This window comes from Cynocephalus volans, chromosome 9, assembly GCF_027409185.1.
Source record: "Cynocephalus volans isolate mCynVol1 chromosome 9, mCynVol1.pri, whole genome shotgun sequence".
NCBI classification, from domain to species: domain Eukaryota; kingdom Metazoa; phylum Chordata; class Mammalia; order Dermoptera; family Cynocephalidae; genus Cynocephalus; species Cynocephalus volans.
The window spans coordinates 21,849,837-21,868,922 of NC_084468.1; the positions used below are offsets into that span (position 1 = coordinate 21,849,837).

General features: G+C 34.1%; 1 protein-coding gene across 3 annotated transcripts in view; it reads right to left on the minus strand.

Annotated features, from left to right (window-relative positions):
* Positions 1–1,280: 1,280 nt before the first annotated feature.
* SEPSECS (Sep (O-phosphoserine) tRNA:Sec (selenocysteine) tRNA synthase) overlaps positions 1,281–19,086 on the minus strand; it is a 31,700-nt gene continuing 13,894 nt past the window's right edge. For 2 of the 3 annotated variants that reach the window (XM_063107813.1, XM_063107814.1), the window contains exons 7-11: positions 18,041–18,170; positions 17,819–17,910; positions 7,678–7,771; positions 6,205–6,295; positions 1,281–4,888 (exon numbers count right to left, since the gene is read on the minus strand). In XM_063107813.1, the coding sequence (XP_062963883.1) occupies positions 4,582–4,888; positions 6,205–6,295; positions 7,678–7,771; positions 17,819–17,910; positions 18,041–18,170 (714 nt within the window). In that variant the 3' untranslated portion in view covers positions 1,281–4,581. The remainder of the gene's footprint in view (positions 4,889–6,204; positions 6,296–7,677; positions 7,772–17,818; positions 17,911–18,040; positions 18,171–19,086) is intronic. The other variant, XR_010024436.1, reaches the window with a different exon arrangement.

The window sequence follows — 19,086 nt, forward strand, 5'->3', positions numbered from 1 at the left end:
GGCTAAAATCCTCTAGTTCTGTATACAATTACACTCGTATGCAGCTGCCTAGTCAACATCTCTTGAATGTCTAACAGACAATCTTCACATGACAAGGATGATTCCTTGATCTTTACCCCCACAACAGGCTATGTACAATTAAACATAGCCTTTCTTCACATTTCTCTAAAAGCTCAAGTTGACACCACTTGATAAAAATGAAACATTATAAACATTTCCAGATTTTGCCTAAAGCCTTAGTTTGAACTGAAAAATATTAGGTAGGAAATTACAAAGATATATTAATTAATTAGCCTTAAACTCATCACATTACATGTGTGCACATCATAAAGGCCAAAATGAAAGTACAAAGTAAGGCACACAAGTACCGCATTAAAGTGCTTTATGTATATCATCCCATACCATCTTCAAAACAGCCTTATGAGACAGCACTATTATTGTTTCCATCGGCCTGAGTAGAAAAGATGCAAGGGGAGAATTTGCTATAAAGGACATTACTGGGACAATTGGTAAAATGTTGACTGTACAGACTGTACACTTAGATAACAGTATCATATGAATGCTAAATCTTATTTTGATCATTGTTTTGTGGTTATATAAAAGAATGTCCTAAAATATTTAGGAATAAAGGGGCATGATATTGTAAAAAAAAAAAAAAAAAAAAAAAAAAAAGTAAGGCACAAAAGGATGCAGTGGGTAAGTCTAGATCTATATACTAAGATTGGCCATAAGAGACAAATAAGCAACACAATGTGACAGACAAGGAAAAAGCTGTTTACAGTAATTTTTTTTTTTTTTTACTATTAACAGCATATTCAATTGTTCTTATCAAATTAGTCAGAGACTATCAAATATCTGAGATGACCAAACTTCTGCATAGGCAAAACTGGATTTGTTTTGGGCTATAAACTAAAACCAGCCTCACGAATGCAAAACATAACAAAACCATTTAAGAGCCTGGCAGAAAACCGTACATCTTAGAAAGTGGGAAAAGAAAACTCAACTTTTATATGTACCAAATATATATGTATTCCAAAAAATTTCTCTGAGTATAATATGAATGAGACTCATAATTTCGTCATTGTTTTCAATTGTTGGTTATTATCCTCTATGAAAGGACACAAGAATTTAACTCTCAGGATAAGCTACTAATTTAATATTAAAGTAACATAACCGGTAAAAAAAATATATATATATATACATATGTATATATATGTGTGCGTAATTTAAATTTACTAAAATCTACGGATGACATAGCCATAGTCTAAAAATAAAGCACATTCTTTCGCTCAGGCCTCAATGACAATTCTTATTATAGAGTGGTTAGAAAAAAAGAATCACAGCAGAGTTATATGGTAGGTCAAAATATTAGAAAAAATTTAATTTATATTTAAATTTACCATTCTGTATATCAAGTGTCTATTGGCTGAACAGAATTGTATCCAATAATTCATAGTCTATAACTTCATTCAACTAATACAAAAAGCTACATAGAAAGATTTACAGTTGAACACTGGGTTCTTAAAGCTGTTATCACATTTCCTTCCCTAATAGAGAGAGAAGAGGACCTAAGAGCCAAATTGAGAATTTGATTTAAAATATCTTTCCCTTCCATGTGTATAAGTAATGAATTGTGTAGACCAAAAGAATATTTTGTGTTACTTGATTTTTCTTTTCTAGGTAGACTACTACAGCCCAATGACTTTAAAAACTAAACTTCAGACTTCTACCTCATAATCTTATTAAGGGTAGTTGGATCCTAAAGATAGAAGAGACCATCTTAGGTAATGACTGGAAATGTATCATCTGCTGATTGCCCCTGCCCCAGTTCAAGGATACAAAGACAAAGGCCAATTATGAGGCTTACCAGTCAGTACTAGCAATTTATAAGTAATTTTATATACATAGTTTTTATTAGACTCTTTTTCTTTTTGGCAGCTGGCTGGTACCGGGATCCAAACCCTGGACTTGGTGTTACAAGGTGGCGCTCTAACCAATTGAGCTAACTGGCCAGCCCCTTTAGAACTTACATGTGGAAATGGGAGAGAATGAGGAAAAATGACACTGGGTTGGGAGCAAAGGAAAGCCTGAATATACAGAACCTACAACATCCCTTCAAAAACCGTTGTGAATTCTATGACCTCAGGGTCACATTTGAAGCCAGCAGGAATAGAGCTGGAATTCCAAAACCACTGGAAGAGAAAGGGTTAATAATAAAAACTGCAGCTGATTTTATGCATCAGGAGCAAAATGTTATAACATATCTATCATTCACATGTGGGTTCATGTAATTTATCTTCAATTAGAATTATTATCTATTCAGCAGCTGAAGCCCAAGAACTGCTGATACACTGCAGATAAGGAAACATTTGCTAGTCTCTCAGCTCTGGCCTTTCTTAAGCTAAATGATGATCACACAATATAGATCACTTGTTCTATAAAACAATTTTGGCTTACATGTATAGTAAGCTGCACTGCCAGCATTTACATTTGCAACATCATTTCATTCCCTTTCTCAGACTCTAGAGGTTCTGCTGCAACTCTTCAGCTTTAGTGGTTTTACAATTTGGTCCCAAATTCACATAAAAACATTACACGACTTTTTAATCCACAGACTTACTCATGTGACATGAGTTATTATAGCTATTTAAAATTTAAAAAAAATTTTTGAACCCCCAAAATATAATACATTTAAAAATAATCTTTATGATGTTTATAATTAGGTAGTTTATCTCAACACAGTCTTTACTTCCAAGGTTGCCAACCCAGTATCTAAGGTATTCTAACTTACACATTAAAGGGGGTGGCATCTGCCTGAGCTCATGTTTCAAAACAGTCTGGGATAATTTACAATGTCACCAGGATACCAGAAAATTCCTTTCTCATACATAGTTTGCACCACCAAATCGATAAGAAAAATACAATCCAGAAATCAACAGTGTTTTCTACTGCAGTGTTTTTGAAAATATGTTCAATGGAATGTTAATAAGTATTTCACTTAAAAAATGGGTTCCTCTTTGGATAAGGATATACTCCAACTGAAGAAATTTTTAGAGGCTTTAATACACCAACAGACAGGTTTTTAAAGGTGTTTCCTAAAATTATTCACCGAAAGAACTTCTTCCCCCCATGAGCATTTCTTAGGAACAATGCTCCAAAGAGAAGGTTTTCACGAAAATGACTTTGGCACAGTGGTGCATTCAGAAGCTTCACTGAGTTCTCAGGCTATGAGACATCAGTCTATTTCTTGATATTAACAAATAATTGGTAGAGCTAGTAAGTCTGGAATTTCAGACTCAGAAAATGAGCATATGAGCAGGGAGGGAGGAATACACCTTTTTCTCATACTATATCACTTTCACCTCCCTAGCAAAAATATGTTCAAAAATACCCATATCAGCCAAATCTTGACGATGGCTGTGCACAACCCCTAACAAACTAACCAATATGCAAAGGGTGCTTAAAGCAAAAACAGTAAGTGGAACAGTAAGTGAAAACTATAGTTTTTCACTTGCCCAAATGGAAAAATGCACAAGTGCCATAAAACAATTTATAATGACTAATGACCCTGGTTATCACTCAAAGTTCTCTATACAGTATAGCTTGATACCATTTATAGAGCTATCTTCTTTGAAATACTACTGAATAACTAAAGTTGCTATGGAAAACTTCTCTTTACTGGAGTTCATTTATTTGAGAGCAGTGTTTCTCAACCTTAGCACTATTGACGTTTTGGGCCGGGTAAGTCTTTGCTGTAGGGAGTTGTCTTGTGCATTGTAGGATGTTGAGCAGCACCCCTAGCCTCTACTGTGTAGATGTCTGTAGTATCCCACAAGTTGTGACAACCAAAAATGTCCCTAGATTTTGCTTAGACATAAGCAAATCACCAGTTGAGAACTACTACTTTTGAGTCAAAATTAAAGTTTATACCTTGACTGTGCTTCCCTGGAGAATGTCCATTTTACAGGCATAGTGTGACACACACTGCAACAAATATGTAGTAATCAGTAGCATAAGAGATCTTTCTAAATTCTGTGTGATCAGAAACAAGTAATTTGTGGAAGGTGAAGAATAGGTAGGAGGAAGCTCTCTACATTTCAGAGAGAATTAGAGGTAATTTTACTGTCAATCTATTAGTAAGAATTACCTGAATCATGATGCTTTATTGACAAATATATATATATTTTTTCTTTAAAGATGACCGGTAAGGGGATCTTAACCCTTGACTTGGTGTTGTCAGCACCAAGTGAGCAACCGGCCATCCCTATGTGGGATCGAACCCGTGGCCCTGGTGTTATCAGCACCACACTCTCCCGAGTGAGCCACAGGCTGGCCCAATTGACAAATATTTTAACAATTAGAAAAATGCCCATTGTATATTATGACCTATTAAGGATCACAAGGATTCAGGCAGTCTAATAAAAAACATAACAATCATCAACGGCTAGCTCAGTCTATTCCTTAACTGAATATTGCCTATGAAATTCTCAATTCAAAAATCTCAAGTCTTGTCTTTAAATTGCTTACTTATACTCAGCCTCATCGTTTCTTTCAAATTACCAAAAATAAACTCTTCACATGTCATGAAGAAGCATCCTGGTATGTGTCAAGAAGCACATTATCTAGTTTTAAAGCCATTTCTTCAATATCCACATCTTCTGGTTTGTCATAATTGTCAACTCCACATACATCATTCTCTTTATTTTGTTCTTTTCGTGCTGTCTTTAAACACTTGTCAAGTCTCTTTATGAACAAGTCCACATCCTGCATCTTCATTCCGATGGCTGATGCAGCATTGAGGTAAGCACAGGGGTAATTATTTGTATGTGACATAAAGCCTCTGAAAGTGTAGCCACTCACAGTTTGCACAGACCCAAGAGGCACAACCCTGAAAGGGAAAAGATTTACCAATTTAATATGTCTGGTGATATTCACAGGATGTCATCTATAAACAAAAGATATCTGTGTTACTAAGCATTACATTACTTGTTAAGAAATTTAAAAACAGCCATAAATCATGGCCTATGCAAATAGACTAGGTCAGCCTTAAAATGAAATTATACAATACACTGCTATTTTATATAGAAAAGTTCTGACTGGTGATTATGCTTACTTACCTTCTATGAAAGACCTACAAGCTCTAGGAATCTCAAACACCATTACATCTTCTTCAAAGAGGTAAAAGGAAAATTATTTGTTCTTGTGCCAAATCTAGAAACTGACTTCACATATATATATACTTTAATGGAATACTGAAATTTGTAACTCAAACCACTTTGACTAATTGCCATGTGTTACTTCAAATAATCAAACTAAAATTCCAACTATCTGATCTAACATGAAGGTTTTAAAGCAAAGATCCAGAAGAAATTAGGTAACCACTTACAGTGGGATGGTGGTCAGTAAACAGTGATATTTAGCAATGGCACATGCACTTTTTAACCTTGATTTCACTGGCATACTTAGATATAAACAAATTTCTAATCTTCTACCTTCTTTTAAAAGAAGTTATCAATTCAGATCAACCTAAACATAAAGACAAGTAGTGGCAACACTAAAAGCAAGTGTCAAAATATACTGTACACAGAGTACACTGAGGTAAAAGCTGAGTTAATCTAAGATTTTTCTTTGAAAAAGTTGTCCTTTGATGTGAAACTTCCACCCTCTGGTAGTCAGAAATTCTTTAATAGAAGCATGTAAAGTATTTAGAACAAGATACAACTTTTCAAGTCATTTTTCTCTGACTTCATCAAATATAAATTTAAAAATAAAATTCATTTTCATGCCATGTATATATGAGGAAAAAGTAGATTTTTCTAAGGCAGTACTTAGGCAAGAATTACATGATCTTTTTGGTTTAGGAAGCAGGCTTTTCCTTAACACATTTTTACTTGAATTTAGTAATGAAGATGACTTATTTCTAATGTCATAATGTGACATCACTGAAGATTCTCTAATACAGAAAATAAAGATAAAAATCTGTACAGAGAGGTAGTGAAACTTTGTTTCTCTGCATCTATTAAACAAAATTCATATCCTTCTGTGACTATTTCAAGCGTAGGTTCTGCCTCATCTTTCTTTTACTCCACGATGAATTTTCAGTTATAGTTCAGCATATACTTGGGATTCTACTGAGAAAAGGTACGTTTACCAGAGTTAATTTTGAAAAGCCAAATAAAACCAGGCCTTTTTAAACATACTTACCTGGCTCCAGAAACCTGTCTGGTAAAAAGCATTGAGCCAAGTTGAGTGACAGCTTTATCCGGGAGTTCATGTAGTGTCTTAAGCGTCACAGCTGAAAAAGAAAAAAGTATCTCAATAAGCCTTGGTTCCCCAGCACCAAAATCACTCAAAAAAACAAACAAATGAAGACACTGTCCGGTGGTGCCATTTTACTTTAATGCGCTTATTAAATAATAGCAGGGATTTGTTTGCATATCAGACAAAAATATTTAATGTAAATTAATATGCTTAGAATCCAAAACAGAATTTTCATATCACCCTTGCAGAGAGTCAATTTTTGCAACTAAATAGATGGAACACAATCCTTCATACCATCACAAATCATCACATTAATGACATGATCAGTATGGCTGTTTTCTCAAATTCAGCCAAGTTTTAAGAACTTGTAAAATGAGAATATGGGATATATTTCAGTACACATATAAGACTAAGTAAGATTAACTTCTGCATATGGAAATGGAAGCTATTATTATTCTGAGGTTGTATGGGCAAACTGTATTCTATGTATACCAACCCCTACTAGCTACCATTTACTGAAGACTGATTGAGCCATGATAGACACTTTACAAACATAATCTCAACCAAGCTTTTAACAATTTTGCATGTAAGGAATCATTATCTCTATTTTATAGATAGGGAAAAAAAAGGTTTGAGGCTAGTACATGGCAGAATTGAGATTCAAACTATGCAATATTACCTTCTATAACATTAATATAGATTATAAACCACCAAAGAACTAATTGGAGGCAGTTTTTATTAAATATTGGTGCCCAAATGGTTTTCCCTAGAAGCCAATTTTTGAAAAAGCCTTCAGTTACAAATGCTTTGCTTTCCTTACTTTCCTGAGGTATATGTGAAATATGAAACATAGTATACTACATATATTTACAAATTAAAAGTGGTAATTATGGAGTTTAAAAGTTAAATGCATAAAAGTCAATATTTATATTACTGTTTTTAGTAGCCCCCATACTATATGATAATAATATATAATCCTTATAACAAACCAATTCAATTATCATTAATACAGATTTCTCTAAACATGCAGGGGCTAAAGAAAATAAGCAATAATAACATTAAAAAAATACAAGCTTTAATTTCTGATATATTGGTGTTTTGTTAACTGGAGAAAGTTTTAATTATTTATATAGAGTTCTTACTATCGACTCGAGTATTCTGGTTAGAAGCAGTATTTAAAGTATTATTTTCTGCATATTTATTATAATACTTAATATTAATTCTGATTCTTTCGGTGTAGAGGTTTTCGCTTAGAAATACATTAAAGCATTTCTAAAGGCTAAACTTTTTCAATTTTCAAATTAAAACTGCAATGAATTTAGAAATATTATAGTCAGAAAGAGTTCTCTCTCTTTCTAGAAATATCAGCTTCCTCCTAGGGATGGATCAGAAGTATTTTTTAAGAAAAAATATTACCTAAAGATATGGGATTGTGAGGTGTATGCAGCAATCTTTCATTGTAGGTTTCTGACAGCTTCTTTAGTTGGTTGGACAAATATGAAAACATTTCCTGTAACAACATATAAGCCAAATCAAATAAATACTTACTGCAACTTGCCAGGTTTAATAAGACAAATCTCACTGATATGAAATCTGTGCTATAAATTAACTCATCCATGTGCCCTAGGAGCAGGTGTCTCCTCTGCCACAACATAGTGAGATTCAAAGCTGCCAGATTATCAGAACTATCAGAAACCATAGGATTTAGGTAAAGATAAAGAAGTAGCACATTTCCTGCCTTGGGGGCGATTATGTATCTATCACAAATCCATCCTCTTCTCAGAGCCTCCAGCTACCACTCTAGTCCAAGCAGCTATCAACCTCTTCCCTGGACAAAACAACAGATCCTAAATAATTTCTCTGCCTATTCTCCCACCCCTCTGCAATCTGTTCTATACAGAGGCCAGAGCGATCTTTCAAAAGCATAAACCAAAGCATGTCTATCTCCAGATGACCTCTTCCTATAAACATAAAAAACCAAACTCTTCATCTCTAAGGCCCCACATCATGTGACCCAGCCAACATACCCAACCCAGCAACTGTCATTCCCCACTCACTATGCACCAGCCACATCAGCCTCCTTTCTAACCATTCTAGTGTCCGAACCTTTGTGCCTGCTTTCCTTGCATTTCCCAGGTCTCTCTCTAAGTGGCCCCACATTCTAAGGAGACCTTCCTTTGTTACTTCCCTATTAAGGTAGCTCTCTGACTCTGCCCACCCCCCAACTCCCAATTTACCTCCAACACCATTACCTGTTTTGGTTCCTTAACTATACTTGTGCTTACCACATTCTGGAATTATCTCATTTGTCTGCTTAAGTGAATTTTGCCTCTTACTATCTACTTGAATGAAAAAACTCCTTGAAAGCAGAGACTTTGTCTTCTTCATCACTGTTTCCCCAACATCAAGAAAAATGTGCCAGACTTTAGTATGCGTGTTACTTATGAGGATGTAGTTTAAAAATGTATTTCCTTCAAATCATGCAAAATTAAAATTAATAATTCCCTTAATTCAATTCAAAGAATATAGCAACTAAAACTAAAAATTGTCCTACTCTGAAAAATAACTTATATCCATAGTAGAAAATATAATGAAAATGTTTTACACTTATAAAATGACATATAAGTGTCAGTTTAACAGTTACAAATAAATATTAATTTAGCAATGAAGGTACTTCAGAAAGTTCATGGAAAAACAATATTAAAATATGGATCTTTCCATGAACTTTTTGAAAGCCCCTTGTATTTGACCTAAAATTTTACTTTCTTCTCCTCGTAAGGCCTTTAAAAATGCTGAAATGAAAACCTGCCCAAGTATGTCTGCAGCTAAACAGACCCATCTGCACTGACCTTCTCCATCCATAGTCAAAGTATAAATTCTAAAGCTACACCAAACAGCCAAGGGCTAACAGAGTACCCAAGTGGAGACAGCAGAAAATGACACTTCTCTAACTTCAAAGGCCACAAAAAGCTGCTTCTGTTTTCTTCCTATGGTTAAGGTTAAGTACTCTGATCTCACACTGAGTCTCAGAGTAGCTTTTTCATGTCTAAAGCAAAGAGGTAACTAACTCCATCTTTTGTTAGGTAACTATTAAGAGAAGAGGAAAATTCCTACCAGGTTTATGAATTATTAATAAGTCTACTTAAAACCACAAACATTTTTACCCTTGTCAATACAGTATATTTTATATTCTGACCTAAAAATATTTAAACTAATAAACATTCTTAAATGTTAAGATGTTTTATAAGAGTAATTATCAGCATGATGGAATTATGAAAACTTAGATCACTAAAATAAACCGATTCTTTTTATATTCAAAAAGTTAATATCCACAATTGTCATACCTAATGAAGCTATCAATAAATGTTACTGTTACATGTGATAAGCGTTTCTCTACTGTCATTTAAAAAAGGGGAGAAGAGCCAGCCCCTGGCTCACTTGGGAGAGTGCAGTGCTGATAACACCAAGGCCGTGTGTTCAGATCCCTGTATAGGAGAGCGTGGTGCTGACAACACCAAGTCAAGGGTTAAGATTCCCTTACCGGTCATCTTTTAAAAAAAAGAAAAGTGTAGAAATACTTAAGGAGACAAATGTCATCACCATTTGCAGCAAAGCTGTTGCAGGCATCTTTTCTTGGACATAAAAAGATTTCCTGGCCCCCCCTTCTTAAACCAATATTATAAAACCACTTCAGAATGTGAAACAATAAGATAATCAAATGAAATAAATTAATCCACAGTTTTCCAGCAATTAGAACAATTCATACTTTCAGTACCACACCACTGTTAATGACGAGTAGAATTCCTGGGTTTCATTTATATATTTTCATCTACTAAAGTAACTAGGTAACTAATTTAAATGCTCTGTATTGTTTTTTTTAAAAAAGGCAGCCACATATTTGAGATATTAAACGCTGATTTTTCTTCATCTATATTATTCATCAAAGTCTTAACCTGCATCTGTCTATCTAATTCTCTTATTCTCAAATTCATCAACCTCTCATAAGCTGAAACAAATCTGATAGCTAAGAAATGTCTTTTGCAGACCCCTACGTTTTCTCCCTAACAACAACAAAACTACATTCTTCCTTCACTTATCCTTAAGCATATACAAGCGTACTTCAAAAAGTATGTGGAAAAATTGAATTAAAAGATAATATGAATCTTTCCATGAACTTTTTGAAGTACTGTTGTATATGCTTAAGGATATTAATGAAGCAAAATTTTCTCCAGTTTACATATTTCCTTGGTGAAGACCAATTTAAAATACTCTATCTAGTTTGGCTGCCACATTAAACAGCAATGTGGTCACATTTGCAGAATAAGACGAATCTGATGAATACTTAATTTGTACTTAATTGAGTTAGCTATTTCTGAAAAAAGAGGAAATGTTTCCTTAGTAACACCCCTACAGGGTGCTTTTAAACTTACTGATGCATGCATGACTATTAAAAAACTGAATTTGCCCAATGTTCAATTTCTAATATTTTAACAAGTTAGTTTTACCCAGTTCTATCAATCACTTGCTATTGCCACTTTGATTCAGTTTTAACTGTAGCTATCCTCAGAATAGAAATTTTTAGAAAAGATAATACTAAGGTAACTAAATCTTAGAAATCACTAGTATGGGAGTAATTAGATGAAAACAGAAAAATATTTTGAGTCAAGTTTACATCCATCAGCAGGTATTTATAGTATCTCTACTTTGTGTAAAGAATTATGATAAGTAAACCAATAAGCAAAGAAGCTTTAAATATTTTAAAGCACAATACTATGGTATTCTACATATTAAGGTCTTAAATGCTCTCTTATTAATATCACTACATTTAAAAATATCATTTAGGAGCTTGTACCACTCTCCTACACTAATACTTAGCTATGCAGTTTACCTGATATATTAAAGTACTACAGAATCTGCACTATTTTTTCTACAGTTAAATCTATAACTGACATTTATTATAAAATATTACTGCAGAGGAAGAAATTTATAAGCAATGCAAGCAAATGTATATAGAAAGATCTTACTTAAAAGAAATGAAATGTTATTGATTTTCTATGTCCACTGTGCTGTATTTAACTTAATTTTAAAAGATTTTTTGCTAGAGATAAACTAAACTATATACCTGAATGCTAATGTCAGCTATATTTCTAGAATAAAAACACAAAACTTTACACTATAGTTCAAGATGGTAATGGAAGAGAAGCTGAATTATATTAAGCACTGTCTTTCATATGGCCTTTTGCAAATTTATCTGCAGTCGTAAAATGCAACATCTAGCCTATCCCTTCCCAGACCAAAGATGTGTATAATTCGCTAAATTTTAAAGGAAAAGGCCTTATGTAATCATGTCTTTTGAAACATACTATTTTGTGTTACAGGATAAGATGAAAATGGTACTTCACATATTATTATGATATGTCTCATAAAATGGGCAATAAATCAAAAGGGAAACATAACAAGTAGTCTAATATTTCAATGATAACATGAAGGGACGAACAGATGACAGACTGCAGGTACATATCCATGCACACACATGTCCATAAGGAAAACAGTACTAAAATGACATGCTACGGCCCACAGCTGTGCCCGGCTGAAAGGACCCAGGCACACTTGACAGGCCTTGCCTCAGAGGCTTAAAGCACTATGCTCAAGCTGCTGAGCCCCATATTCAGGCCTGAAATCTAACATTTTTGTGGAGATTCAACTACTCCACTTTTAGGCCTGCAAATCTACTAATGTTTCTAAACTTAGCTCTGTTATAGTTTGAAGTTATGTGTCTGATATTCCTTTAGAACTTAGTTTGTCCTCCAAGCCTCAGCTCACAAATTCCAGCCACTGGAGCAGCCATTCTGCTATCATTCCTCTTCTGCACTTGTCCAATTCAGCAGATATTTGCAACAGTAAATGATTACCTGCCTACTCTGTTCAGCAAAGCACTCTTCTAAAAGGAAAGCTAAGCAAAACAATGATATTTTCTGGAAGCAAAAAAGAAATGAGGATAAACTTCTAAGACTGATCTTTATTTTTGCATAGAGAAACTCAAAGAAACAGTCTCTTACATTTTAATCCCCTTTCTTAAAGGCCTCTTCGGTTAAATTCATGGTCATATCTCCCCCTCAATGAAGCAGAGGTGTTGATCAGGAAAGGGCTAAGGGCAAAGAAGCTCAATTCACACACACGGTCCCACTCTCTCTGATCCCTTCACCCTTCAAAAAGGAAGGTTTGAGAAGAAACGGCTTCATGCTGTGTTCTTGTCTGCCTCTACTGTGAAAAAGATAAAGCCTTTTCTGAAGAGAGATAGCTAGATAAAATAACCTCTAAAAATATCATTGTGGTGAATAAGGGCACAGAATAAAAAAAAAAATCCTAAGTTTTCTTTTAACACTCCTTTTTTAGTACGCAATAACACCAACAATATAAAAAGAGCTCTCAGTGATGGTATATAAATAGCTCTGGCTGAAGCAAAATAGCTTTGCCTCAGCTTCTCCAGAGCTGAACCAATAAACTATCACAATTAAATTTTCACAGTTCAAAAGCAAGTCCATTTAAACAAAAGAGGCCCTTACTTCTGCTACAAATCCAATAAAAAAACAGCATTTATGCTACATATATGCAATTATGCTTTATGGAGGACATCCACATTTTTCAACAGAAAGACCTGCCTATTGAATGAAATTGTTAAAGAGCAAACTTTTATTTGCTTACAATGACGGAGTTCTCAAATGAGCATTTTAATACTCTGAAAATTACTCTTATAGATATTCTCTAAATAAATTCTATACATTGAATTTTAAATAAAACCAATTAGTACATTAGAGAGCCATTGGGGTTTTATCTACTTCCGTGCGATCATCATCTTTATGGCTCAAATGCCTAGCACGGAGCGGGCGATCACTCCCTCAATGCGAGACAGCGGTACGACAGAAAGGGCAGACGCCTTAGCATCATAAGACCTAGGTTTTCACAGCAGTTCTGTTACTTATATGTGGACCGTGGGCAAGTACTTAACTTGTCTGGGCCTCAATTTCACCTGTAAAATGGGGATAATTCTTACCTCATAAATTTGCTCTGAATATTACATGAAATAATGAATATAATGATTGTCCTGGCATACAGCAGACATTCATAAAAACGTTAGTTCCCTGCTTTTCCCAAGTAGTACCAACCTAGTTTTCCCTTAGTCTAAAAGAGTTTTCAGGATTTAAAAAAAACTAAAGTTAGCTAACAAGACTCCTATAGACACATGCTAATACACTGCAGCTATCATCCTGCTATTGTCCTATTCCTGCTTATGCCTCCCTACACTATATATCTAGATAATAGGAAAAGGACAAAGCCCTGGATGTTACAAAGAGTTACAGCTTGAAATCTGAGATGAAGCCGCCCAAGTCATGAATACCACCAGAACATAACATTTCTCCCACAAAGTGTTTACCCAACAATAAAAAAGAACAAAGTCCCAATGAGAAGCAGAGCTGAACAGCCTGCTGGATCCATTCACTAGTTGAGTACATATTCCTGAAAGACATTCTTAAAACAGATGGATTTTCATTCATGCAAAGCAAAATGTACACATACATGGGCCTTTGGAATCATGTACAAGTAGCTGAAAATTTTAAAGTCAAATCCTAATTGTGTAGAAGAATGAAAATAGACCTGTACGTCTTGTTATATACCAAAATAAACTCAAAATGGACTAAAGATTTAAATATAAGACCTAAAACTCCTACAAGAAAACACAGGGGAAACACTTCAGGAAGTAGGACTTGGCAAAGACTTTATGAATAAGACCTCAAAAGCACAAAAAACAAAAGAAAAAATAAACAAATGGGATTATATGAAACTAGAAAGTTTCTGCACAGCAAAGGAAACATCAACAGAGTGAAAAGACAACCTACAGAATGAGAGAAAATATTTGCAAACTATGCATTTGACAAGGAATTAAGATCCAGAATACACAAAGAACTCAACTCAACAGTAAAAGAAACTAGTAACCCAATCAAAAAATGGGCAAGGAGCTAAAGAGACACTTCTCAAAGACAGACATAAAATGGAAACAGCTATATGAAAAGAGACTCAACATCATTAAGCATCAGGGAAATGCAAATCAAAACCACAGTGAGATATCATATTACCCCAGTCAGACTGGCTATCATCAAAAAGACAGAGAATAACAAATGCTGGCAAGGATGTGGAGAAAGGGAAACACTTCTGCACTGATGGTGCGACTGTAAATTAGTACAGCCATTGTGGAAAACAGTATGGAGGTTTCTTAAACAACTACAGATAGAACTGCCATATGATCCAGCAATCCCACTACTATGTACATACCCAAAGGGACGGAAATCATCATGTTGAAGGGATACCTGCACTCATATTTATCGCGCCCTAATTATAATAGTCAAGATATGGAACCAACCTAAATGTCCATCAACTGACAACCAGATAAGAAAAATGTGGTATATATACACAATGAAATACTACTCAGCCTTAAGAAAGAATGAAATTCTGCTATTCATAGAAACATGGATGAACTTGGAGAAAATTATGTTATATAAAATAAGCCAGGCACAGAAAGAGATATACTGCATGTCCTCACTCATAAGTGGGAGCTAAAAAAAAAAGAAACAAACAAACAATAATATGCTGAACTTTCAAAAGGAGAGAACGGAACTGTGCTTATCAGAAGCAGGAAAGGGGGAGGGGAAGGGAGTTAGCAAGAAACTGGTTAAGGGTCACAAAGAATGATTAGATTTTGTAAAGATGAGTACACTAATTATCCTAATTTGATCATCATATATGGTACATAGGTAGTGATAGTCAACTCTGTACCCAACAAATATGTATAATCAATTATGTTTCAAAAAAAAAAAAAAGAAATTCTTAAGGTTCTGAAAAGATGACGCGACATCCCTAAAACCAACAATTCCAAAATCCTAAGGTAAGAAAAGTGTTTCTGGCAGGCAGGAAGTACTACTCCCTGAAGTACAGTACCTGTTAGACACAACAGGTAACCACCATTCCTTTTCACAAGTTTTCAACTATATCCATATAGAGAAATGTTTCTATAAGAACATTGACTTCATGATGGAAATCAGTATCAAAATGTTATTTGCTTCCTGACTAATTTTCCAGAAAGATACTTATTCTGTGTAAAACAAGAGATGACTGACTGTACAACACTGGACCCAGGTATTCCCAAATATACTGTGTTAGTTCATTCAACAAACATCTGATGAGCATCTACTATATATCAAACAAGAAATGCTAAGAATAGAGGGATGAATGGTAAACTCCAAGGGGGACTCTAGTCTACCAGACTAACTCATAATCAAGAAGCAAATTTCATTTCAGACACCTAATGGTAATTTTTCAGAAGCATGCACCAAAACAATCAGTTTAATTTGCTAATTAAATAAGTTTAACTACAAAAGTACCCAAAACTTTTATGAGTTTATTATAGCAAATATTTCATATTATTAACTATTATTATTTACATTTCAATTCAAGAAGAAAAGCAGGAAATACTAAATAGCATGCTTATTTGGCAATAAATAAAAGTATATAAAAATCTTTGAAGTTTGTATCTGTATAATAAAGTATACTTCTAAAATGACTAACTTAAAACTTCGTGTAATGGTCTTATGTCAGAGTTAAAATATATCCCATTTATTTAGTTTAAAAATGAATTTTAGCCAAATATGCAGAATGAGCAATATAAAACAAAAAACAGCTAAGAAAAAGACTGTAAAGCATCAGAAATAAATACAGACAACTAACAAGTTATATTCCCAAGCTTTGATATTTGGGACATTTATGCAGTTAGTCTCAAATACTACAAAATATTATCTACCTATGTAGGAGTATTAAAATGCTATGATATTACATGTTTCCTGTTATCCATACAAGTGACCTGTGTGCCCCAAAACAACAGGTCTCCAACTTGGGTGTGCATCAAATTCATCAGGGAAATTTGTTAAAAATGCAGTTGTCTGAGCCCTACTCCAGACCTACCGAATCTGAATCTACTCTAAAAGAAAGCTAATTTCATGAAATGATCCAAAATATAAACTCTCCAATAACTGCACAGTACTTTGATTTCTAGACTCAGTTTAAAATAGTCTTTCAGAGTTCTACAGTTATGCAAGCCATCAATTCTAGCTTATGATCACACCATGAATATCAATGAACAAATGCACGAATTACACTTTTATACAACAGATGTCACTTCTTCAGGGGGGTCTTCCCCGACCCTACCAGAGCTACATTAGGTGCCCCAGCTGGGTTTGGTGATAGATGCTCTCATACACTCTGCTTTTCTTTTTATAATTCTTATCAGATTTGTAACTGTTTATTTAATATCTAGAATTCTCCAAAATTATCATTTCCATAAGGATAAACACTGTGTCAGTCTTATTTGTGAATTGAATGTTTGGGCTTCTGCATAAGTATTTGACTGAATAAATAAATCAGCAGGGGCCCACATTGCTAAAGAACCGTGGGATCAGATTATAAAGGATCATGATGGCAGACTAAGGAGTCTGAACTTTGTCTTGTAGGCAACCAGAATCCAAAGCAGAATAACTTAAAGAAAGCTGTATTTTTTTTTTTTTTACATTAGCCATTCTAATAGGTGTGTAGTGATACTTCATTTTAGTTTTAATTTGTATTTTCCTAATGACTAATGACATTGAGCATCTTCTCCTACATCAGGTAAATCTTAAGAAATGTCCTCACGATAAAAAGAAAATAATTACTTTTCCAGGAACTGAATTAGTGGGAGAAAGAAGAGTGTGGTAAAACAGAGCACAAGAGTTTTCAACTTCTATTACGTATTTATCATAAGGCTACTCAGAGGATCTATGAAATAATACATATGAAAATGTTTTAAAATATGTTAAGTACTATTTTAAATCTAGGGGACTATAATTGCTATTAAGTGCTAGAAAGTTAAATAGATACGAAAACTGTACCGGGAGCCTCTAGCTCTCCCAGATAAGAGATAAATAAAACACCTTAATCTGATCTGCTCTGCTAATACTGTCTATATCTACAATTCTGGAGTTGTCCTAAAATGCTGAAGACAAAGTCCAGTTTTTAAGCATAATAAATTAATCCAAGGGCTAAATTTATTATTTAAGTATGAGAAGTTGGCCAACTTCTGCCCTGGTTCTTCCTCCTATGACTGATATCTCATACTTGAGTCTTCGGGCTTCCAAAAACTAAAAAGAAGACTTGTGCACTTGTCTTTCAAGAGCCTCTATCTTTAAGTAATAAATGAATTGAATTTTACTGAATTAATAAGAATCTCTGATGCAAGAGTTCCTAAAAAAAAAAAAAACGCAATATCGGCTGTCCAAGATTCAGAATATCTGGATAAACAAGACAACATCAACTAATCAAAAACCACCTAGGTGATTCTAGATCTGAGTAAATCCCCTAGGACCATACTATATATCTACACTCACAATGTGATAAACCAACAGGCAAAAACACCAATGACTTACAGCACTTCTCTAGTCGAGAGTATTATTCTGCACCTAACAGGAAATCTTACCTTTCTTTCTTTTAATAGCTTCTTATAACCATTTGATCCAAGTGATAGCAAAGTAATAAGGACATCTAAAGAAGGTGAAGCTGAAGCTCTTCCTGAAAAAGTTGGACAAGTTACACTCAGGAGGGCGGGGAGAAGATTTGGAAATGAAGGCTTATTATAGTAGCCTATGTACAAATGGATTTTTGTTAGTTACTTTTTCTCAAGAGCAACTTATTTATTTACCTGGATACATCTTGCTGATTTCCTGAATGAAGGAATCATTAAAGCCAGCAATTATAGCACCACCTACTGGAACCATAAAATTTTTGTCCAAGCTCTGAACAAAAGCGTCTATTCTACCAACCCGAGCTCCCTAAAATTAAATAACATATAATATTACATATTAGTTGTGAGGAGATTACACAGCAACTTCTATTAACAAATAAACACCACAACAAAAAATGATAAGTATGTGAAGTGATGGATATGTTAATTAGCTTGATTTAACCATTTCACTATATATATATATCAAAACGTCACACTGTACACTGTAAATATATACAATTTTTATTTGTCAACTATACCTTAAATTAAAGACAATAAAATAAACATCATTAAAACAAAGCATAGAAATAAAAAACAGATCAAAGATTCTTATTTTCTTTGTAATAGCAACAGTAAAATGTTTTTAAGTATTAAACAGAGTTTTTAAATGGTGCTCTTTATATGGGAACCAGCACTTTATAGTTTACAACCTGCTTTCACACATAAGTCATTTAATCATTTAATAACCTCACAATAACCCTGTGAGGCAGGCAGTTTCACTATCAATTCAGGTGGGAACTTTATTGTAAGAAAGAATGGATTCCTCCCATCCCTCTCATCTGTAATTCTTTATTTGACAACAAATGTCTACAATGGGTCCTACAACTATTAAGTGGTTTTAAACACTCTATGAGTTCAAGAGCGGCCACCATAATCTAATGAACAGTAGCCACCCAAGCTACCAAACAGTTAGTTATACATTTTAGTGTCTCGCTTTGATGCTTGGAAAATCTACTTCCTGTACGACCACTTTAAGCAACAAGTTCTGCTCCTCCTACCACTCAGATAACAAAAGAGAAAAGCAAAATTTTATTTTTAACATGAACCAATGGAAATTTTATTTGTATACCTTTGGCAATTCCAAAGGCAATGTTTCTACATAACTCATGTTCTCTAACATAACCTTAGATGATTCCATTACACTGTAAATGAACTTCTAGTGAAAATCTAATATTCTGGTGAAA